The 24,573-nt window shown below is 41.5% G+C and overlaps 1 protein-coding gene across 3 annotated transcripts in view; it reads left to right on the plus strand.

The window, feature by feature from the left end:
• Positions 1-24,573, plus strand: part of TBXAS1 (thromboxane A synthase 1) — a 238,149-nt gene that overhangs the window by 168,974 nt on the left and 44,602 nt on the right. For all 3 annotated transcript variants that reach the window (XM_063395672.1, XM_063395673.1, XM_063395674.1), the window contains one exon: positions 3,341-3,655. In XM_063395672.1, the coding sequence (XP_063251742.1) occupies positions 3,341-3,655 (315 nt within the window). The remainder of the gene's footprint in view (positions 1-3,340; positions 3,656-24,573) is intronic.

The raw sequence follows: 24,573 nt of genomic DNA on the forward strand, positions 1-24,573 counted from the left end.
AGCACTTAACAATCCAATTATATTTGGGTTTATGCTAGTATTTGCCTCTCTTGCCATTGTCAGGGTTTGGAATCAGAGCAATTTTTCCATCCTGATGGTGCGGAAAAAAATATGTTTCATTATGACTTGTTATAACCCTGGAAATCTCTTCTCTCGCTTGGGTTGATGACAATTTTTTATGTGGCACTCTGTACTGATGCCTAAAGTGAAGTAGAATGAAGCATAAGGAAGAGAAGCTTTGCTGAAGTATCAATTCTTCACTGTGTCGAATAATATTGGAAGAAAGCTTGCTTCTCTCTAGTGTTATGCTTTTTTCCTCCTACTATTATTCAAGTTGTTTTTACAAATGAATGTTGTTTTTGCGAGGTTTGTTTATGAAGCCATTGCTCTTAGCAACCCCTGCTCACCTGTGAGCAAATTACATGGCACAGACCAGGTATCCAGTTGTTTCTGGATAGGATGACCTTAAAAAAAGATTCTGCAGCAAGACAAGCTTTTAAATTCCTAACCAAATATATTATGTGAGTAATAAAAAGAGCTCCTCAAAATGGCCACAGAGGCATTTCAGAGCACATTCCTGGGAATATTCTCTTGTGCTAGTATTCATTAAGTTTGCTTTCAGCAAAAATTCTCATGAATGAAATTTTATTCAGTAGTCATTATGATTATTACTTTGCTATCACAGCAATAACCCGATGCTTTGTATAAGGCCAGGACCTGATTTTGTTTAAGGCTGGAGAAACATCTTACAGGGTCTCCAGAGAGTGTATTGTCTAAATATAAGACCAGGCTCATCTAACAGCTCATGACTGTGAACGGCAAACCCTTAGAGGGCAATGGGTTTGTTTACAAGAAAATTCACAGCTAGACAAGGATGGGTGCAGAACCATAGCAAATGTTACACCTTTCAAGCTGCAGGAGGCTACAGTGCTAAAATTCCACTGAATAAGAATGTAATTATACACTTTTATGTTATAAAGGTAGTTTAGGTGATGGTGGCTAGTCCTGCAGATAAAGAGGCTGTCTCTACAGATGAGGTTCATTACTACTTTGAACTACTTGTGTGTTTATCCACACACTAATGAACACACTGGAACTGGACTCTCTTGGGGGTTTTTGGTTTGTTGTGGGGTGTTTTTTTTGGTTTGTTGGTTTTTTGGTTTGCTTTTTCTTGGGGTTTTTTTTTGTTTTTTGGGGTTTTTTTTTGTGTGTGTGTGTTTTGGGTTTTTTTGGTTGGTGGTGTTTTTTTTTGGTTCGTTAGTTGGGTTTGGGTAGGATTTTTTGGCTGTTTTTGGTTTTGGGGTTTTTTTGAGGTTTTTTTTTGTTTTTTTTTTTTTTTTTTGTTCTTCAGTTGGTGCTCTTTTTCTGGTTGTTTTATTTTGGTTGGCTGGTTGGTGTTTGGTTTTTTAAAAAAAAATTTTAAATGGCCTAATACAAATTTATGTACCAGAGAAATCTCTGAAGCACAGGCTATGGACTCTGAGTTGTGCAATATATGAACTCCCAGGATGTGAATAAACTTTTCCTTCCTGGAAAAATTCAATGAGATTTTCAGCTATTCACAGCTGAATTCTGCATGAAGTCTTGCTTCCTCCAATCTACAGGAACATAATGGAGAAGAGGTATATATCATGCTGGTGGGAATTGTGCCTAAGCCTAGGCACATGGAAATGTTTTCAGAGCTGCAGCTCATTTGAGGAGCACAATGTCTGTAACATTTTTTTGTGTGCCTTCTGGTGGAAAAGCATGTCTTCCATGTCTTGGAGGTGATTCAGCCTGACTGGTGAATGTGCAGACTCCTGCAGCAGGCAGTGGCTGGCACTGGCTGCTCTCTGGAACATTGATTTTTGGGTGTACCCGGGTGCAAGATGCTCATGGGTACAAGGTACATAATGGAAAGGCTCTCTGGGGTGGAGGGAAGGAGCTGTTAAAAAGGCACTGTGCCAATCCCTTGTCTTATTCAAACCCCAAAATAACTATTCCTCTCTGCCTCTCTGTAGATCGATCAGAACAGTTTGTTGGCAGCAGAGCTAAGCACAGGACACTGAGTATTTCTCCTGTTTTCTTGTCTCACTGCTCTCTTTTCCATGTCGTGTGAAAAATAAATAATCTGATTAAGTTGTTTGACATTTATAATTAATTAGTTCTTCCTTACTCTTATCTTGTTTGCCTGTCCTTTACTCTGGCCCTTCTTTTTCTACTTTATCTCTCAATCATCAGATCCAAGAAATCATTCAAATGATTTATTTTTAACAGATAAATACAGTTTACAGCATATTCTTTTCTTTTGAAGAAAAACTTGGTCCCTTATTTTGTCCATCCCACTGCACAAGTTGTCGTGTTCTGGCACTGCAGTCACTTCTAAGTCCTTGAGCTATCATGTATTCTGTTGGTATTTGAGGAATTGAAAATCAATCACACAGCCTTATGGCTTAGGTTCAGCACAATTCTATTATGCCCACTCGCAAAAGTCAATTCAAACCTTTGGGTTATATTTCAAAGCCTAATCAAGCTTGCTGTCTGCACTGGTTTGGAGTCAGCTCACTCTTGGCCATAGGTCTGTTTATTAGAGCTTTTGTGTCAGAAACTAGTGTGAAAGAAAGCAGTTCTCATAACACTAGAATCGTTCAGTGGGCATTTTGCAAAGACAAACCACCCAAACAGGTTTTGTGGTAGGGGAATGCTTACTGTTTTAATATGGTTTTGCAAATATGTTTTTAAAAAAATGATTTAAAAAGTCTATCTTGGTACAAGTGTTCATAACTGTACTTTCTCATAAAAAGATGTCCCAGTTTAATGAGATTAGATTTCAGCCCTGTCATGCTAATCTGGTACAGAAAGCATTGTAGATGTAACCCTGAACTTAGATGGTGAGTTCCATGCTTTGGACCATATGAACAAATGAGGATGGTGCATCCAAGCAGATGGACCAGCTCCTCCAAGCATGATTTGTGCTGCCTCCATCTGGCAGGTGCACATGGGGCCTGCATGTACAGTGTCTATGTCATCCCCTGATTTCCAGCAAGTGCCAAGAACCCAGCCTAAGAATAGAAGCTCTGTGCAGAGCTGGCCATTAGCAATCCTCTGTGAAGGATACATAACATACCTGTTATGAACTAGAGGCAGATCAGTCTCATCTCATTGGGAAGAAAGCAATGGCAGGCTGTTAGTTACAGCATTTCCAGCTGATTTATAGAAGCCTCCTCATTCAGAGAAAAGCTGGTGGCCATTATGTAGGAGCCAAGCGTACCCTAAATAGGAAGTGACTCTCTGTTTCCATCCCCCACGGAAGGCATTGCTCTGTGCCCCATCCCTCACGTTCCTGTCCCCTGTTCTGCAGAGGCGTGGGGATTTCCTCCAGTGGATGCTGGACGCCTGCGGCCCGGCCGGCTCCCTGGCAGCCGCGTGCTCGGCCGTGCCCGGCCCATCTGCTGCCCCCAGACACAGCCCGGCGCCTCTGGCTGGCACGGCCCCGTCGGAGAAGGCTCAGGAGACGCTGACAGAGGATGAGATAGCAGGCCAAGCTTTCCTGTTCCTGATCGCTGGCTATGAGACCACCACGAGCGCGCTGTCCTTTGCCACCTACCTGCTGGCCACCAACCCGGAGTGCCAGGAGAAGGTGCTTCAGGAGGTCGATGAGTTCTCTGCAAAACAAGTGAGTGTGATATGCTGCTCTGGGGCTTTGAGCAGGGAGCAGGCTGATGTAAATGTATTACCACAAGAGATGGTAATACATGGCCTAGATACTTTGTGTCATAGTGAATACTTAACCTTAAAAAAAAAATTACATTATTGACATCAACCCACTATCAGGCTCTAAAACTACATATTTTTTTTTCCTCTTGTATGAATGCTTCTATTGTTTTTGTAGTCTATTCTATTTACTGATCTTTGTAGGAGGATAGTGTTCTTGCAAATCATAAACTTCAAAGTTTTGTTTTAAATGTTCATAATTTTTTTTTCATCTAGCAGCAGAATGTATGTGTAAGCTTAAAAAAAAATCATGGTATCTAATTCTCTTATACTGTGTTCAAATTACTTCTCCTTCACTATCTGCATTTGCCGAGGGCATTTTTGTTTCCAGGAGCTGGAGTTATTTACTTGTTTCATTTATATATGGCAGGCCTGTTTGTTCCCTCATATCTGGCAAGTTCAGCTGACTTCCTTAAGGCTTGCCAAGATGTGAAGGTGCAGTTTGGCCTGGAGTATGGGCAGTTTACTGGGTAATACTGGGGGCATAGTTGCACACAGAACCCCATACTATGCAACTCCAAGGAAAATATGGTTCATCTTCTCACCAGTTTCTGAAAGCTGGCAGCCCAAGAAACCAAAGGGAAATTGCTGGGAGAGGTGTCCTATAGGATAGGTGTGTGATGCCATTCATATCTCTCTGTAGATGGGGATGTGAAGCAGTAAAGATTTCAGTGGAAGTGTGTGGAAATCTGGGTGCAATCAGTCATATAGCTGGCTGGTTCCTTAAGGATATTCCACATAGGGAGTCCATGCACATGGCCATGTCCATAAGAACAGGCAGGCACAGATTCATCATCCAGCACAGCTGGTAGTGAGGGCTGTTGGGTCTGCACTCTATGCACCTCAGGCGTTTATTCTGGGTAGTTAAAGTCTAGCTCTGTGTGTACCAAATTTCGCTTAGCAGTTGGTCTGGTCCAGCTCCAGTTAAAGGAGCCCTTGCCATGAATTTGGAGACTGCAGTGTGAGTCAGTGCAAGAGGTTCATGTGTGGGTGTGATTCTGATTCAAGCTGGAGAACTAAATGGACCCTGACTTGTACGTGGTCTGACTGAGCTGCCACTCACTATTACTAATGTTTCAATAATAATCAAATTCAAATGCTTAATTCTTGACTCTCTTGGTTCACTATGAATATTTTTGCTAATATCAGCTTTTGCACTGTCTAGGAGAGGTTATGAAGCTAGAGATGCTTGTGGCACAGAATTCAGTACAGAGTTGGCACTCTAGTTATTTTCTGCTCTGTGGGTGCCTCAACTCAAACTGGTGTCCTCATCCCAAACCGTGCTGTCCCATGTCATATATTGATTGGTAGTACCTTTCAAATAACTTCCCTGTACTTTATGAGTTGTCAGATTTAGCTTTAGATGGTGCATATATGGCTGTATGGCCAAAGAGAAGAGAGGGGGAGAAGGATAATGATTCATCTGCAGTCCCTGATAACAGGAAATTTGTAGATCTGATCTGTGCAACCCCATCCTTCAAAATATTTCCTTTCATAATTTGGCAGGGGTGGTGGGAGGGGACAGTACACTGCTCTAGGAGCCCATCCCAGAATAAGGAAAGGGGTGCAGCAGTCGAGTCCTCTTAGTGACTGCAATTAACTACTTTTAGCCTAAAAAATGAGATCTATGTGAATGGTTTGCAAGTTACGGGAGCAGCAGCTATTTTAGAGCTGGGTATATATAGATGCTGTGTTCAGTTGTCATGCAAGAGAGAGGAAGGGAGGGGACACAGAAGCTACAGGCTCACAGTTAGTTATCAAGTCAGTTGTGAAGAAATTTGATTAGGTTATTGCTTGTACTCAGCACATCAGCTTTGCTCTTATCAAGGTACTCTGCAATTTTCAGAAAGCAAGGACTTTAGAAAGCCAAAACATGGGGAATGGTACAGTCAGATTGTTTTGACATGTGGTAGAAGACTGGTTTGCTTTGCAGATATTAAACACAGTACCCTGTTCAGCCAAATTTATACTCAGGTAATTATAACTACAAAATGCCCTCTGCCACATCCCCCTTCTGTCCTCCAGCCATTTCAGTTGCCCGATGCAGCATGTTTTATTGCCCTAATCTGTGGTATGGAGCTGCAGTCTGATTTTACAGCAGCTGCTGTGTATCATCCCAGAGATGATTGTACTTTGGTGGTAGACAGCGTGATTTATAAACTCATTTACCAAAGTTTATACAGACATGTGAAAGCCATCTGAGAAAAGGTGCTATAAATGACAGGCACAGTTCCAGCTTTTTGGCACACCAGTCAAAACTACAAAGCATGGTGACCTTGTAATAGGCAGTAATGGAGCAGGTTGGTCCATCTGGGCATACAGCAGTGTTTTGGTGGCTCTCGGTGTTGTACTTGAGGACACCCCTGTCTTTGCTGTGATCTTCATTTGTCTGTCTTGCACAGTGGGTATGCTGGGAGAGCATAAAGGGGATGGAGAAAGCTGAGGCACTGCTGTGTTAGAGATCCCTGGGCAGGCGGGGTGCAGACTGCTGCAGTGTGGTGCAGAAATACAAAGCTAGGTGCAGGAAGTGTGTAGTCCCAGTGCTGGGAGTCAGATGCCCGGAGGAGAGACAGAACCATGTTATCCTGCTCTGTTGTGTCCACCCAAGTTTGAGAGCTGTCTTGGGAGGTCTCACAGCCAATGTCCACCACACAGATTGAAAACACTGTGGAGATGGCACTTCCAGGCAAGTGTCCTCAGGAAACAGTGTCTGAGTGAGTCATGGGTTGTCATCTTCTTACCTCCAGGACAATCCCCATCTGCTTCCTAAAGGACTTTTTAGGTCTTTTCTTCACTGATAGCTCAGTGTCAAGGCTTCATGTTGTCTCTTTCCCTCAAAGAGAGAGGAGGCACCTGGCCCATTTTAGAATCTGGCAAGGAGAAGCCTCCAGCCTCAGTTATGCTGGAGGGCAGGACATTGCCCCCTCACCTCTGTCTGGGTCGTTAGGGTGTAGAGAAATGGTGTGCAGAGCTTTTCATCTCTGGGGAAGCAGAGACAAAATACTGAGTGGTGACTACTTGTCACCACACACTGCATCTTCCCATACTACTTTTGAATCCCTGTGTGTGCTCCAACTGTACTAGAAAAGACAAGCATAATTCTTCTAACACATGAATCAAAATTAAAATTATACAGACTTTGACCTGACCCTCTTCATAAATCCCTTGGGAGTGTAGTGTGTGCCCTGTGAAGGGCAATCTGCTAAAAATAAGATGCACCTATTTGCTGCAAGCTTGTTGCTGGGTGTGCAGCTTGCTTTGAAACCATGAAAGTAAAATAAACAAGATGAAAAGAGAGTTAAATATGAACTAGTGGGGGCAGGACGCCTACCTCTGTGTCTGTAGAAAATAATATTACTTTCTGCAGAGACCACAGATATCTGGGACAGCAGAGAGGGGTCAGATCCTCAGCTGAGTTAAACTGGTACATGTTTGGTATTAGTACAGGTATGGTGATATGCATCAGCTGAGAAGCAAGCCTGGTATATACCAGTAAAGGAGGACATGGGGAAAAAAAAGAAAGGTTGCTATTTCAAGACCAGATTATTTTTATAGCATTTGTGGCTAACCATCCCTGAACTGTTAGAGGCTATACAGTTGTGAAAGAGATGCTTTTTATCCACATTCACCAAGTGAGAAAGAATGCACCCATGGTCTTCACCCTCTCCATTTCAGCCAAAAATGATCCCTGTGCAGAGTTTTTAAGGACCTCTTCAAAAGATATATTTAGGAACAGTTTTTGCATGTGTGACTGATCATTTTATTATAAAAGCAAGTTGATTTTTGTTGGTGTGTGTGTACTTTGCAAAATCATAGCATGCCTGGAGCGCACATTCGTTTTTGAGCAGAGGAACACTTGCTTCTGAGTACCACTGTGTGCTCTGAGCTGCTCTGTGTGTTATGTCCTAAGCCACAGAGCTTAGGGCATGAAAAATTCCATCTTCCATGATGGGAATTCCCTGAATGTGGGGCCTCTCTTTTTTTTACCTCTGTTCCCATTTTAGCATTTAAATGTCTCTCTCTCTCTTCCTTCTCCCTGCTCTCAAGCCCAAATCATTCACAGTTACAATTTTTTTTTGTTGTTGTTGTTCTACTGGACTGCTTAATTTTAGACAGGAAGAGTAGTGGCACAAAACAGAGTGCAAAAACATAGGTGATCAAGCTAACTTCTCATAAGAAGTTATTTGTTCCCCTGAGGTGAAATGTGGTGAGTGGTTGTAGGTATGTGCTCCTGATCTGTTGCAAAGTAAATACATCAGGTTAAACCAGTGAAACAAGGTCATTTTCTAGAGGGGGGAAAGAAAGCATGCTTGGGGCAGCTAAGGAGGGCAAGAGAGTTATGAGAATGATCTTTCTGTCTCCATGCAATAAAGAAATCCATACTTGATGGTGAAGAGCATAGAAAAGCCTGGAGCAATAGCTCCCTGAATTCTAATCTCACCTTCAGGAATAATTTACTACATATTCTCAGTAACAGACAACCAAGCCTTGCATTAACAAGCAGGTAGACTTGGCGCTACAAGTTTGGGGATTCTTAGCTCATATCTGTATGAACCTGTTGTTACTTAAAGCACCATAAGAAAAAGTTGCATTGAGCATTACAGAACCAGAGATATGTTACTGCAATTACATGTAAGGCTTCAGGTCTGGTGAAGGACAGAAGAGCAGCTCACTACTCCTTGCTGCTGATGCCTAGGAATACTTTCAGGAGCCCTGACAAAGGTGAGGGAGAGCACAGGAGTCAGGAGAAGCAAATAAAAGTCAGTACATGAAAGAGCAGCTATTACCATAAAGCATTCATTGTAGACTGCAAGACTAACTGTGTTTTCCACTATATTTTAAAAAAGCTTTGTACTAGTCTTACTTATCACTGCTTGATATGACATTTAGAAACATCAGTGTGAGAGGAATGAAGAGCAGGATAAGACACAGCATGTCTCTGCTCCGTCACATTTCCTACCTACAGAAAATACTAGTGTAACAATTCAGTGCTGGTGTGACTTACCAATATTTCCACCTCTGTCTAGAGACTGTAAGGTTTAGGGAAACTTGCAAGTCCTGCTACACTCTCTCTCTATTTAAAATGGAGACTTTGAGATTTTTTTTTTTATATAAAGACATCTTCCTGTTCCTATAAATACTTGGTTTTTTACAACTTTAGCACCCAGGAATATTTTCAATATGCTTAATTGAAAATGTTGACCAGACTGTTTCATCTGTATTCTTTCATGTCAAAAATATTGAATGATGCTACTCCAATGTCATTGCAATCCATCGTTTTCTTTATGAAAAAAATACTGCTTAATTCCTTTTTAACTGCTATGTGTAGTGAGTTGTGAATAGGCCAGGTTGAACTGCACTGATGTATAAACACTTCATTTATGATTGATGATTTTGGTGCTGTAATTCATCAGACATACTGGGTGTGGCAGTTGCTCATCTGGGGTAATTGTCATCACTGACTTGAGTGGAATTGTACCAAACTTTACATTGGCTTATGATTCTGTTCTTCACACTGAAAATCTCCTTCACTAATACTTCTGCAGTCTAATGGAGATGGCTTATTGAAAGGAGATTTTACCATTTCAAAATTTTCCCTTCCCATAAAATTTCTAGAGCAGAGCAGAGAGAGGTAGGACCATTTTTATGGTGTCTCTGTGCCTGATTGAGCACTTTAGAGTTTTAAGCAGTCTATGCAGAGAGTCTCCTTGGTAGCACAGACGGTTTTCTTTGAGCATTAGTGAAAATGAGAGGTGAAAGTCAGAGAGATGTCACTGTCAGGGAATTACTACAACAATTTGCATGAGTTTGCTGCCTTTCATGCAGTATCTCAAGGCACTGTGCTCTCAGAAGCTTGCAACTACAGAGACTAAGCTTCACTAAGGAAATATTGCTGACGGTGAAGGCTTGCATTTATCAAGGGAGACTGAATTGTAAATAGAGAGCAGAAAAAAGTCTACAGAAGAGAGTTGCTGTTACACATGCATATACATACACACACAAAACACACAGAACCAGGAAGCACAAATATTGCATGTTGTTGCTGTTTATTCTCTTGAATGAAATGACTTTGATTTCTCTATTTGTTTAAGAGGGTGTTGCAGAGCCTCACATCATTTATGAATGTCAGCTGTGAACAATCAGTTTTATTTCAAACAAATAGAGAGATGCTTTTAAACATGTAGAGACCGAGTAGTGTTAGGTTATATTTCTGCAGTTCTTCAAGCAGTTGCTCAGTGTCTGAAATCAGTTATTTATCTTAGTCCCATGGTGCTTCTGTACATACGGGTCAAAGGTTGCTAAGTTAGGAGAAGACAATAAGCCTTTCCCCAAATTTCTCCTCTGCTGTAAGTATCTAGAATATATTGATTTGAAAGGCAGGCTTTGGACTGAAGGGACCCAAGGTCACTTCTCTTGGGCAGAGGTAATTTTGACTTCTAACTCTTCCAGAATTTCAGCCACTTAAGCATCTTTTAGACGCAGGCCTTTGGTCTCTTTACAATCTTGAATCTCTGCTGTATAAAGAGAGATATCCTGAGGAAAGTCTTGAGTCCAAGCTTGCCAAGTGTTTCTCCACTTTGCCCCAAACCTGTTCCTAGGCTCAAGTGCTGATGGGAAGCACCAAGGTGGAAAAGCTTGGGCTCAGTTTTCTCACCGTGTTAGCCTTAGCAGGAATCTCTTTGCACAGGTTGCTTTCCACCCCAGGCACCCTCCCAGCACCAGGCAGAGAAGTTGTCCTGAAGGCCTGTCTGGGAGATCCCTGTTGCTTGTTCCTGCTGTGCAGAAGCTGTGCTTTGTAGGCAGCCACAGTCACCCTCTGGCTGAAGCATGAGCAGGCAGGGAGAGCGTGAGCAACAAGAGCAATTCTTATTGCTTGCCATGGATTTGTAGTTCTTACACTGCTTCTAAAGATGCCTGCTCTGTAAAGGAGATAAAGACTTTCAAAGACAGTAAAGAATTTCTGGAGAGACAGCTTATTAATTATATGCAAAGAGTTGAGTTAATCTATTGGTAAATTGGTATCTTATAGGAATGGTTTGGCTTTGCTATTTTGAAAGGTCTTCAGTTAGCTTATCGGAAAAATTCCACATTTTAAACTACAATTGTATCTTGACACTGTGATTCTTCCTTGACTTTTCCAAATCTAGCTTCTTTCCTGGGAAAATCTTTTTCACAGCTGAGAACAGGTGATTTTATGTGGCCTGGAATGAGGTGGTGTTGAGATAATAATGTACCTTTATTTCAAGGAACTTCTTGTTGTTGCTGACACCGCAGAGTTCATTTACCCCTTTTCACCCAAGTAAAAGAAATGAAAAGAGAAAAAAAACCCAAAACAACAAAATAAAACAAACCCACAAAATTTAATTTTTCCATTTTTTCAGACCTATCAGTCTCTTTCCCATGAAGACTAATTTGTCTTTTGCTTGCAATGTTGCATGTTGTTCAGTGACTCTGCCTAATTGCTATTCTTGAGCAAAACTGAGTCTCAGGTAATGTATGCTAGACAGATACTCATTTTCACCCCTGAATTTTCTTGGTATTTTGCCATCCTAATAATAATTGACCCACTATCACTGCTGCAGGGTTCATGTTAAAGAATAAATTTTTATAGTGACACAGAACATTTAATGGTGAAGATGTTAATAATGCAGCACTTTAAATGGGATTAGACAGATTTGTTTGAAGAGGAAGTAAAGGGAAGGATGCATCTTCCATGTCTTTCTGTTCCTTGTCCCCCTCCTTTCTCCCCCTTACATTTCAGGTTTTTATGGAGAAAAGAGCTTTTATTTGCTTTTAATTTAAGGAAAAATACCACTGCTGAGCAAGACACTGGTTAAAATTTTCTTCAGGATTTCTATCCCAACTGCTCCAGTATATGTTGATTAACAAGTTTCCTCCAGGGACAAAGCAAGCCAAATTTTAACGAAAGCAATGTCCAATCAATTTTTATATTTATATCAGTGTTAACCTTTTAGCTGCAGATAGGTGACATCATTTGCAGGGTGGAACATTGTCCCAGGTAGAATTGCTAGATCAAATTTATGCATCAGGCAGTTGAGCCTTGTAGAAGGGAGCACAAACCACAGAAAATATCACCACTGGTCCTCTCCACGACATTGGGAGGGACATACTCTCACCAGGCTAGCCAGAGGGGATAGGAAAAGAGGTGAACATGCCATGACTTCTCAGGAATGGGGATGCCTTCACAGGTGCCTGTTCTTTGAGTGGCAGTCTGTCTAGCCCTCAGGAGTTTTTCAATGTAAAGCAGGAGTCAAGCCCAGAAAGGTATTATACTGATTTTTTTTTTCTCATGGAAGTTAGTCACTAAAGGTTTCCATAAGTTATGTGCTGCTGTATCATAAATACTTAGCAAAGAAAGAGAACAGCCAGCAGTAGGCACAATCTCAATGCAAAATATCAGAGAATCTAAACCATCTGGCCCTTGAAAGAACTTACAAATGAGAGAGGGTAGCTTTGGACATCTGTGTCAGGACCCCACACTGTGTCTCAGCATTAGCAGCCAATTGCATTCATCAGACAGGAACTTGTCTCCTGGGAAATATTAAATACTTAACTAAACAGAGAAGCATTTTCAAGCTTTATGTTAGTTAACATTAATTGGGAATGAGATCCCTCTGTCTGTCCCCACACTGACAGGCAGATTCTTCAGAGGATGAAGGTGTTGGTCCAGCCTTGGCATCCTCGTCTGCTCCAGGAATCTCCACTGAGCTCTCTGCTTCTGGGAGGCTTTCAAGACCAAGGGGTAAAATCTTGCTTTCCTTGTAAGGACAAGAGTGAGCATGGAGATTTCTGAAAACAAGTGCCACCTTCATGATGAGGACTTTCCATGGGGCCTTCTACAAGGGTCTGTAGTGACAGGAGAAGTGGCAATGGCTTTAAACTGAAAGAGGACAGGTTTAGGTGAGATTATTTACTGTGAGGGTGGAGAGGCACTGGCACAGGTTGCCCAGAGGAGCTGTGGATGCCTCATCCCTGAAAGTGTTCAAGACCAGGCTTAATGGAGTTCCGAGCAGCCTGGTCTAGTGGAAGATATCCCTGCTGATGGCAGAGGGGCTGGAATTAGATCAGCTTTAAGGTCCTTTCTAAGCCAAACCATCCTATAATTGTATGGGCAAAGGAAGAGAAGGAGAAGTACTGGGGAACTGTTGATAAAACAAATCCTGTTTGTGCACCTGTGCTTGCATGAGAGAGAGAAGGAGGGAGAGAATGAATGATGACTGAAGAAAAGAAGGTCTTTCATCAGAAAGTTTCACACAGACTCCTGTATTGCACATATTAAATTCATAAGGTGCAAAAGTTGAGCTAAGGAGAACACATGCCTAATTTATTAAGAAATAGCAAATCCCCAGCAGCAACCAAGAAGAAATTAAAATTGTATTCATCATATTCAGTGCTTAAAAATGATCTTAGCTTATACGAATGTGAGGTCAAAATGGAATTTTTCCTCCAGGTATGTACATAAATTAGGAAGCATTAATAGGAAGTAACCAGTCCATTTATTTGTCAATAAGCATTCAAAGTGAAGGCTGAGTGAGCTGGTGCCAGAAGGAATGGAAACTGCTTTGCATTTCATGATTATGTAAAGCACTTTTTGGTAGACTGAACTTCTTGTGACCTCCTCTCCCTTTATTTTTTCCCTTCTTTGCCACCCCGGCAGAACAATTGTATTTAAACAATTTCCATTTCTAACAATATGATTTTGCTACTTTTAATCAGCATGAGATGGCTTTTGTATTGTTTGCCATGCTTCATCTTAAGCTTTCTTTTAACATGCAAAGAAAGGAAAGATGGTGTTTCTGGGTGTGCCCTTGCTCTAGAAAGGTCTCCCAGTGATATGCATGAACATTTCCTCACTTAACCAGATAGAACGACTGGTGCAAAGGGTGTAGTCAGAAAAACACAAAGAAATGTAGGAAACACATCCTGTCCAAAAAATGTTCCATTTCAAATCAGTTAATATATTTTACTGTCTTGGAGAACAATTTTTCACTAATATTTATTGAATGGTTCAGGCTGGAAGGGACCACAGGGGGGCTCTGGGCCAGCCTCCCTGCTCAAACAGGGCCATCCTAGAGCACATGGCACAGGATTGTGTCCAGATGGTTTTTGAATATCTCCAGTGAGGGAGACTCCACACCCTCTCTGGGCAATCTCTTCCAGTACCTAGTCACCTGCACAGTAAAGAAGTTCTTCCTCAAATTCAGGTGGAATTTCCTGTGCATCAATTTCTGCCCATTGCCTTTGTTTACCTTTTTTAATTGAAGTATTTGAAAAAACCTTTCTTGTTGCCCTTGATGTTCTTGGCCAGACTTAATCCTGGCCCCCATTTCTACTTTCATAACCTCTTTATATTCATTCTAAGTGGCCCGACTCTGCATCTCCTGTGTATTTTCTGCTTGTGCTTGAGTAATGAAAGGAGTTCTTTATTCATCCATGCAGGTCTCTTGCCCCCTTTGCCCAATTTCTTGTTTATTCAGATGCATCACTCTTGAGCCTGGAGGAAGGGATCCTTGTAAACCCTCTTCCCTGTGGGGCCTGTTCCCAAGGGATTTTTCCAAGAAGATCCCCAAAGAACCTGAAGTTAGCTCTCCTGAACTCCATGGTCATAGTCCTACTTATTACCAACTAATTTGACGTCTGTTTTTTATAGCACAGGTTATGGCACTTTTCCAGAATCAAAGCCTTTAAAGTAACAAAATGGACCTGTATCTCAGTGTAACTGGTCATGTTTTGAATGTTTTGGTCAATGCCCCACATGGGTTTCTGTGCAAGCAGTCTGGCCAGAAGTGGAATTTCCCCTCTGCAGTAGCCACTGGGATAGGCATTTGGGACCTCCACAGGGGAGGCTTCAAGCTGTTTTACACTACAAATGCCAGTTACATGGACTGGAATGTTGGGCTTTTAACCAAGACTGAGCAGAGAAATAGATGCTTGCATGCTTATTATCCTTAGTCAGCTCTCAGATGTAGTGAGGCTGAGAACTCGATTACTTTCTCAGTCCAAGGCATTATCGTCCTTGCCTGTCACTGAGGCATGGAACATTTAGGCATGTTGTGCAAGCAATTCACTCTTTTGGCCCCGTTGACTCAACATTTTCCACCTCTGTGGAAACCGTGCTTCCAGAATTCAACAAAATATTCATATTATTTTATATGTAAAACATTCTGCTTTTACGCACATCTTAAAAATGGATTTCAGAAAAGACTCTGCTAATAAGCAGGAGGGGAAAAAAGAGTTTGGGTTTTTTTGTTTGTTTTTTAATGCTTTACATACCATGAGGTTTAAAGATGGAACACAATAAGATGATTTTGATCTTCTGGTTCAATAGAAGTTTTGAATAAACTTTAAGATCTTTTTCAATACTCTCAGTTACACTCTAAATTTAAACGGGAAAATTGAGAAGTGAAAAAGTTCTGAACAAGACGCTGTTATTCACAACCTTTTGCTGCTGCTGTTGATCTAAATGAAGGAAAAGGAAGAAACAAGATGTCAGAAAGTCATTGCATAGTGAACTGGAACAAAACACTTTTAAAAGCTCTTGCTTTTTGGAACTTGTTTCATCAAGTTCATGTGCATTCAGGATACAATAGGAAGATGATTTTGTGCAGTCATGAATTTAGATTTAATAGCCTGATAAGTAGAGAACTTTACAGATAATTTCAAGGTATTAATCTAACCTTGCTGTGCCTTTAATCTTTTGGCATTCTAGAGAGTGTAAAAAACAAAAGCTGACTGTTTTAATATCGTAGAGTCTTCATGGAGAAAAATTTCCTCCATCAGAGCAGCTTTTAAATAAATTATTACTTTTTTCCCCGTTTGGTGAGGAAAAATAATGTAAGATGGGTTTAAACAGAAGTGAATTTACTAAATGTCCTGCATCTTTCTTTCTTGTTAATTAGTAACAGTCAAACGCGCTTGTTCTGCAGAGAATGACTACAAAGAAAAGGATAAAGAACTTGGGAAAGATTCTAGAGCTGAAATAATTAGGCAATTTATCATTCAGGGTAATTGGACTTGTACAAAGCAGCATTATTTACCATAGGTTTCCATTTCTTGTAATACAACTACGTTGACTGGGAAATGCTCTTAATGTTTTCTTTTTCCAATATGCATTGTGCCAGGGATGCTCAGTTCAAAGTGTGGTGTTCCTCCCAGTGATTTCTTTTTCCTCAGTGATCTTCAGAAGCAGCCTTCAGCTTCTAAAACCTCAAACCAAAATTAGATTAAAGTGCCCAATATGGGGTCAGAAATGGGAAGGAAAGAGAGAGGGGTTTCCATTAGGGAATTTTCACTTAACAAACGAAAGCCTTTGCTTTGTTTCAAAGAAAAAAGGCAAAGTGGAGGCACATCTTAATCACATCGGTAGCCAGCTGAGATGTTTATGCTAATTTCCAAAGGTATGTAAGTATAGGAATCAGGGGGTCCAAAACTCCTGCCTCTGTAATGTGAAAAACACAAGCATTTAAGCACCACCAGCAGATAGCTCTGATGTTGTTTCAGCATCAGGGAAGGTGGGGGAGTAGTCACAAGGGGTTACTTGAATTTCACTCAGCAATTTTTAGCCTGTATGGATGCCCTTTCACCCAAAGGTGAGTTTTTCCACTGTTTTTCTGAGGAGGAGGGCACAGCTTTTGCAGTTTGTTGAATTACAGCACTTTCCCAGCTTTGTGCTGTTCCCTTCCACTCTAGAAAAGTACATCTTCCCAACCAGCTTTTGTTGTGATGGATGTTCCAGAAATGTTCAGATTCCTTGGATTTCATCTCCAAAGTCTCTGAATGTGTTGACCCCAAGGCTGGTTTTCTGTCAGACCCCTGGGATGGTCCAGGGTGTCACATCCTTCTCCAGCATGTTTTGCTTTGAGCTGTGGGTACTTTGTGGTGCTGGCATCCCAGTGTTCAGATACATGTCACCAGACCTTAGGGCAAGGAAATCAAGTTAGGGGAGAAATTATTTAGAAGTGATCTTGCTCAATGTGCCTGGTGGAAACCAGACAGCAGAGATCCTTGCTGGAGGAGCATTCACTGGAGAAATAAGGTGATGATTAAAAGCGTTTTACTCCCTGCCTGTGATAAATTCACAAATATGCACTGCCAGACTTAGGTGGGTGCTGAAAACATGCTTTAGATGGCACAGCTTGACACCAGTTGCATGGGTGTCTTCAGATAGTGTCACAGGTTGTGTTGTGGGGATTTCCCCCAATGATTCGTTATTTTTAAACTTTTGTATGTGTTTGATACCTTCTGTAATAAGAAAGTCACGACTACCAGCAATTTCCTATGGAAATTTGAGGAGCAAGAAGTAGTAGTTACCTAAAATACTGCCTGTTGCCTGAGCAAGCTCCATGTGAGACGAAATGCACAATCTGGATGCAAACTGGGTGTGCTTGATCCCTTGCAAAGGAGTGTTTGAGCTCCCATGCTGCAAGGTGCACATCTGTGGATGTGGCCACATTGTCAGCTGAGAAAGATGCCAATGTTTGCCAGATTTTGTGCCATGTCGTAATTTGCTGGCTGTTTACATTGCTCACCTGTGGTGAGCTGAGCTACTGGCTGAGATTTCAGGGCCTTTGGGTTGTTCGGCTTAGGGCCAAATATCTTTGAAGTGACCCTACTTATTTATAGGGACTGCACGCTCCCCTTTTGCCCATCCCAGCAAGAGCTGAGCAGCAGGACATGGGTCTTGTGCTCACAGCTCCGTGGAGCAGCGTGACCTGGGGCAGTCCCTCACCAAACCATGTTTGCTGTACTGAGATGGTGCCTGGTGCTTCACTTCTCCTTCGTTTTCCTTTTCTGATCGTTTTACTCCTTCCCTGAACACACAGCTCCGTGCAGAGCACTGCCTTGAGAAACCATTCTGCCCGCAGGTGCTGCACACAAAACCTTGCCGGTCATTTTATACGGCAACGGCTGCCTGCGACTTTGCACAGGGCTGTAATCCTCCTGACTTGTCCCTCTGGATAGATAGAACAAGCAGATAAGCTCCATTACAGAATCAAGTGCTTGCTTTACCTGCAGGTTTCAACAATGTTTAACCCAAGCAGTAATTGTCACACAACTGATTTTCTTTTCTTTAGGTTTGGTAACCTGGTGCCGCTTTATCGCAGCAGACTTGCGACAGCAGGAGCAAAGATACAGTATCTTTTCTAAATAGTCTAGGATATTTTAACACTTTTCATTTGTTAGCATCCAAATGGTAAATAAATACTAACCTCTAAAAGTACCTGCAAGTTCTGTAATATTGATGGACCTGTTTCTTCAGGATGCACAGACAATTAAAAATTTTTGGCATGGGAAATAGAGAACTCACAGAGCAGTACTTGCATGTTCTGGTTAACTTATGTCCCACAAGAAATCCTTTGCAAGATTATCTGGTGTTTCCCCCATGGATTCAAGTGAAAATACAGTGATTTTCATCAGAGATCCAAACCACAAAAGTCAACAGATCTACTGGTGTGCACAAATTGAGGGATGTACACGCATCACCCTCTGCAAGGACAAAAATGTAAACTGTTTTCAAGAGTGTTTTGAGTAGTCCTTACAAAGCATATTCTTCTTCACTCTGCAGTGAAGTAAAAAGAGGTATGGTCTATGAATTCATTAAATGATGTATTTTATGTTAGGAACTTGTTATTGTGCAGTCTAATCTTGTGTACAACCAAGGACACAGGACTTCTTTGTATTAATTAATTAGTGTATCTGTTTAAAAAACAAACAAACAAAAACTCCAAACCTTCCCAGTTGTTTTAATTAGGTGGCATAAAATATCTTTCCTGACTTGAAAATGAAGGATCCCAAGAAGAACAAGCAAAACAAAATGCTTTAGTAATCTCTTTAATTGTTCTTGTTCCATTGTTGCAAGTTCTGGTATTCTAGAAATGCTGGGCAAAACCTTGTTTAACATATTGTTTTCATTAGACTGTGGAGGTTTCTACCTTTTGCTCTAATTAAACATATAAAACTTACAAACTGTATCCAGGGTAACTGCAACGCCAGATTCTCAGTTTACATTTATGCCCTCTTTCCTGTTCCTGTAATGTGAATGGACCATCAAGGTGGGTGCACCTCAGCCTCATCCTCCCCTGCAGAGGGATTATCATCACCTCATTTCTGCTGTTATGTTAACCAAAGAGGGCTTGCAGCTGTGCTAAGGGTTCTTTCTGCTGCCCTGGTAGGACCTTAGTGAAACTGAGACTCCAGAGACACACCCCTTTGCTCTCACAGTCCAGTTATTTGAAGGAAAGGATATATTCATCACATTGGCTAGGAGCACAAAGCAAAAACAGTAATTCAAAAAGTAGCAAGAGAAAGACAAAACACAACACACTCCATTAAGTTTTCCTCCTGCACTAATGGGAAGAACATGGATGTTTTCATCATGCTGTGTACTGAATTTGACATAAGAAGAGCACTCCATGCAAAATAATAGTTTTTCTAATAGAAGTTATAGATGGAGTGGAGACAATTTTTTTGATTCTTTTTTTGTTCACTTCACATACTTTCATAATCTCTGTTGGACTGAAGTAGGAACCTTGATAGAGGAGTGCAGGTAATGTGATTAAATTTTGGATCTTACCAGAGGTAAGGTCCACCTTGTGATGTAGAGGTGCCTGTCATTTAGGAAGTCTGCAAAGACTTGACCCAAAGCCTTGGGAGAAGGTTGCTTTGGTTCAGAACCTAACTGAGAGCATGGTTGTGCTTTTACAATCAATCAAGAGGCTGCTGTTGCTGGTCTCAGGGTTGCTGTTGTGCCATCAACCCCAAAGGACCAGCTGCTCTGCTGCAAATTTGGGCTGGTACTGAGGGGGAGTGAGAGGCACAGTAAACACACAGAGTAGCAGTAAATGACAAGAGGATATGATAGGTAACATTAGCCAGGCTCACTGTTTGCTTAGGTTGTGGAATGGTCTTTTAAATCAATCTTTTATTATCAGTGGAGCCTTAGCAGTGCACTTAAATGAGAGAACAATGCAAGGACACAGATACTTGATGCTAAGCAAACGTCCTGCTTTCTTTCCTAGCTCTGATTTTACAATAAAAACCACAGAGAGATCCAGGCCACAACATTCAGATGTGAACTTTTTTTATGTTTGGTGACCTTTGGAATTGGGCTCTGTTTTGATCTCCGTTGCTGCTGTATGGGTTCATGTCACCACCAGTCCTGATATCCTGCATAAAAATAGCAGGGAATATGTCATGCACTCCTACCCGAATCTTTCTGGCAAAAACTTCTCATGAATTTACCACAGTTTTGTTTAATCTCTTCTCCTAAGTTAATTATCCTTCTCCTAAACAAAAATCAGGATATCACCTGTAAACCACAGTGATATCACCTGCTAGTTTTTTCTTGTATTAAAACTATGTATTCCTAAAAAGATTTCCTTTTTAAAATTTTATTTATATTTTTTAGGAGTTGGACAGTATATGTGCCTGCTTTCAGAGGTTGTCCTTCAGGTTTTTTAACATCCTTTGGAAAAACTCAGGTATTAGAATTGCATAGAGCATTCTAAAAGCAATTTTCCACCAGTGTGAAATCTTACTGAGCTTATCTTACAGACCTGGTTTTGCTCTGTGTGCCCTTCAGGTTTCAAGTGTTGTAGTTGCTGCAGTTAAGTGTTTCTAGATCTTTTTGTTGATGTATTTTTTCTCTGTTTCTATACTTCGATAAGTGCACAAGGAGAAGTAAGATGGGAAGTGTTGCCTCAAGTTGGAGGTTAAGGTTTGATTTTGTTTTGTAGGAAAACATTGTTACCAGATCTTTTATCAAGTCAAAGCCATAGTGGTTGTTTGAAACTGAATCGAAATTTGAATACTGTCTTTGCATTTTTAGCATTTCAGGTTAAGGAAGAAATAATTTTAATCCCACTTACGCTCAGACTTTGCAGAGAAGTGTGGTAGTCATGAGATCCTTGCTGTGCACATGCAGATACGCAAATTCTAAGCAGTGAGTGAACTGGCAAATGCTATCATGCTCTCATGTGCATCTTTATATATCTAAATATATGTACACTTGTATATCCTTCAACAGTGGACTATGCAATGAAATGATAATTATAGACCAGGTCATTTTTGGTAGTACATTTTTTTTTTTAATCTGTTGACAGAACAGGTTTCATTTCAGTCAGTTGTCCAAAGGGTACAACTCTTAAGTGGCACAGTACATCTTGTCTCCTGGTCCAGTTCTACATTTCTGTCAGCAATGCAGTAATCAAACCAAGGTATGGGATTTTAACTCTTCATTTTTGCACTGCAAGAAACAAACAGAGAATCAAATAAGCCCACATCACCAGCTGGAGTGAGCAGGTTTCTCCACTGTGCTAAGAGATACCAGACTGAATGCTGGTCCAGCCGACACTAGAGATCTTAACTGGAGCTGTTTGAGTCTACTGCAAGGGGCAAAGCTGTAGAAAATGGATTTTCATCTGTTACAGAGTGAGGCAGGACACAGATCTCTAACCTAAAAGTAAAGCAGACAGTCTGGATTCAGAGCAGGGAGAAGCAGAACCACCAAAGGAACTCTCAGAGCTGTTAATACACAGTTAAACCCGCAGCAGTGGTAGGGCTGGACAATCACTAGTTAAAGGTAGTCAATTATTTAAGAAAAAAATTATGAAGTATAAAATATTCAGACTGCCTGTGCCTGATGCATGCCATTGCCACAATGGCACGTGCACCTGGGTTTTAAACTCTTGCCTGCTTATTACATTTTTCTTTTGAAGTAAAGGTATTTTAATACTAATGATGAGACAATATTATTTGTCATACATTAATAATAAAGAAAATGTTGGCAAGAAGCTTTGCTATTTACTTCCTCCAGAGGGGACTACATCTGCTTTCTTCAAAGTGAAAATAATTTACAAGGCTCCTTAGCTCTCTCGGAAATGAATAACTTACTAAGTGTTGTGATAATTGTGCAGAGAACCCGTTACGGTAACACAGTGTAGCTACAAAGTGACTGGGAAATTGGTGCCTTGAGTCTGAAATTAGATGTTGCAGTTACCAGGCGTCGTTCCAGCTTAGCTGTACCTGTCTCGTGGGCAGCTCCTCGGGTGACTCACAGGGACACACCATTCCCCTCACTGGGGAGCTGGCCCGGCGGAGACGGCTTAACTGAGGAACAACGGCGAAATAAAAATTGGGCTGTGCTGAGCTGTTGAGCCCAGAGACAGGGTCTGCTGGAGAACGGACTCGTTGGAAACATCAGCAGAAAATGAAACCTGCCTCCTGCAAAAGCTTGGAGATGGTGTGAGGCAGCTCACATACCCAGTGACAATTCTCAAATACCTGGCACTCGCCTGAACTCGCTGTCGACATCTGTACACCTGCTCGTAGCAGGCAGAAGGCAACATTTCTCTGACTGTACCTAAAAATGGCATTTCTCACACAAAAAAAAAAAAAGACAGAAAAAAAAAGACTGTTAGTTGCGGTATCTTTGCCAAAACCCATTTACATGTTGGCTGCTTAAAGACCCATCTGCAGTGTTGATCGCCCGACACCAGTTCACTTCCTGTCCTAAATGGCTGTAAAGTCCCAGTGCACAACATGCTGGCACTCAGTTCTTTTTGTCGAATCTGTGATCTTCTTCCTCCCCAAGTCTGCACTGTGCACTGTTGTCTCCTCTTTCTGTGGCCAGCTCTTCTGGGTGCCTGTGATAGAGCTGGGTTGGCGGAGACCTCAGGACATGGCCCTGCAGACACCAAAGCTGGCAGCTCCCAGCTTCTCTGCTCTCTGTGCCGTTTATACTCACATTTCTGTCATCATGATCCAAAGTCCTCACCCCTAACTGGGAACCTTTGCTGGGTGTGCATGAGTAGTTTGAGTCACCTTGGGGAACAGGACTATGTGGATATGGAGGCCCATGTTTTGAAAGTGCACTGAGATCCTTCAGGGTACAAGTTTTATAAATGACTGATATTATAAATCCTGACTGCCTGATGGCAGGCACTAGAGTGGAACATTTTGTCATCAATGCTTATTATCTCAAGATTCTTAATTAGTTTCATTGATAATTTTGTCACACTTGAATGTTCTGAATGATTAGATATTTCAGTGCTTCTTTAGTGGCAAGTCTCGCCGTTGTGTACAGCAGAACGTGGTGCCAGCTCCAGACAGGCAGTGGTGCTCACTGCTCATTTGCAGCCCCTCATGGGAGCTCCTCTCTGAGTGCTGAGGTTAGGTCTCATCATGGCCAGTTACAGAACCCTGAGGTGGGTTACTTAGGGGTCCCAGAAGAGGGAACAGTGGCAAAGCCTAGATTTTCCTCTCAGCTTAGAATGCGGTATTTTTCCTCCACTGCCTAGTCCACTGTTCAGGTGTCCCAGCTGAATGTACAGGAGTCGTTTGCCCTATTCCTGCAGAGAAAGATATTTCAGCTAGATGGGTTTCCCAGATTTAAAGAATTATACCTAGAGGAGGCTGCCTGCAGTTTTCCTTCCATCTCCTTCACACTTCTGCTGATGGCAGCAGGTTCCCGTGCCGTGGCTGTGGATCAGTGAGTTTCCCTTTTGCTTTTGTTGTGCACATCCTCGACTCGTGCCCACACTCCTGGCCAGGGTGAGATGTGCCTCAGCATCTGCTGCTGATGTCTGTGAGGTGGGTGTGCAAACACACACACACACCACAGCCAGGAGAGCACAGGCCATCTGCAAATCCCTTGAAACACATGACCATAGCTTATTTCAAAGATAAAACCTTTCCTGAATCACAAGGATTTTCAGCACAACATGTGACATGTCTAGTTCATATAGAAGAAAATAAAATTAAAGCAAAGCACCAAACCCCTTTAAAATGCCGTGTCTCATAAGAGTTACTTAAGCCATAGGCCTGAATGCTGAATGTGTGTTGTAAATGGATGATATAACTATTCTATTTGCCTCACAAGATTATTTGGCTCTTTGCCTTGAGACTTGTAAGAAGATAATGTTTTAAACCTGTGGTTGGGAGGTACAGGACATTCATATCATTGCTTTAATCAGATCACTGTTGTTTTTTGTTTTTTGTGTTTTGTTTTGTTTTGTTTGTTTTTTTGGTTTTTGTTTTTTTTTTTGTTTTTGTTTTTTTTTTGTTTTTGTTTTTTTTTTTTTTTGTTTTTTGTTTTTTGTTTTTTGTTGTGTTTTTTTTTTTTTTTTTTCTTTTTAGACCAAGTTGTAGGGGTTTTTTTAGATCCCTGTTTCTTGAATGTTTCCCAAGGTGGAATGTAATTAAGCTCCAATGGCATCTCCTCCTGCTGGGATTTAGGCTAGGGACAGATCTTTAGGAGGCATAAAGCAAATAATGTGAAACCTTGTTAGAAGGTTTGCCAGAGAATTGGCTCTACTTCATTTACAAGCTGATAGTTTTGAAAATCTGCCCTTCTTCCTTTTATGAATTACTTTCTAGACATTGCTAATTATCATTTAAACATTGTGGGGGAGGGGGGAGCCTGTGAATCTTTTGTAGCTCTCACTCTGCTCGTGGGCTGAGAGTTCACATGTCAAGAAGCACTTTCTGTCTCAAACCCTTTTACTTAAAATAATTTGAAAAGGAAGGCTGCACCCTGGCAATGTTGAGGATGGAAGGCTCTGAGAGCAATGGCAAGTGCAATGAGCAGGTACTCGAGCCCTCACTGTGCTGCTGTGATTGTGATCTGTCCCCTGGGAAGCTCCCAAGGCTGGGGATGTGGAGCAGCTCCTTTCCCAGCTGGGTCAGAGCTCGTTCCCCTCCATGCAGGCCTGTGAGCACAGCCATGTGCTGCTCCTGTCTACAAGGCTATTCCCATGTTGTGCCTCAGCTCCCTCCAGCTGCAGAAATAAAATAAAGTAT

Source organism: Prinia subflava, chromosome 4, assembly GCF_021018805.1.
Source record: "Prinia subflava isolate CZ2003 ecotype Zambia chromosome 4, Cam_Psub_1.2, whole genome shotgun sequence".
Classification (NCBI taxonomy): Eukaryota; Metazoa; Chordata; class Aves; order Passeriformes; family Cisticolidae; genus Prinia; species Prinia subflava.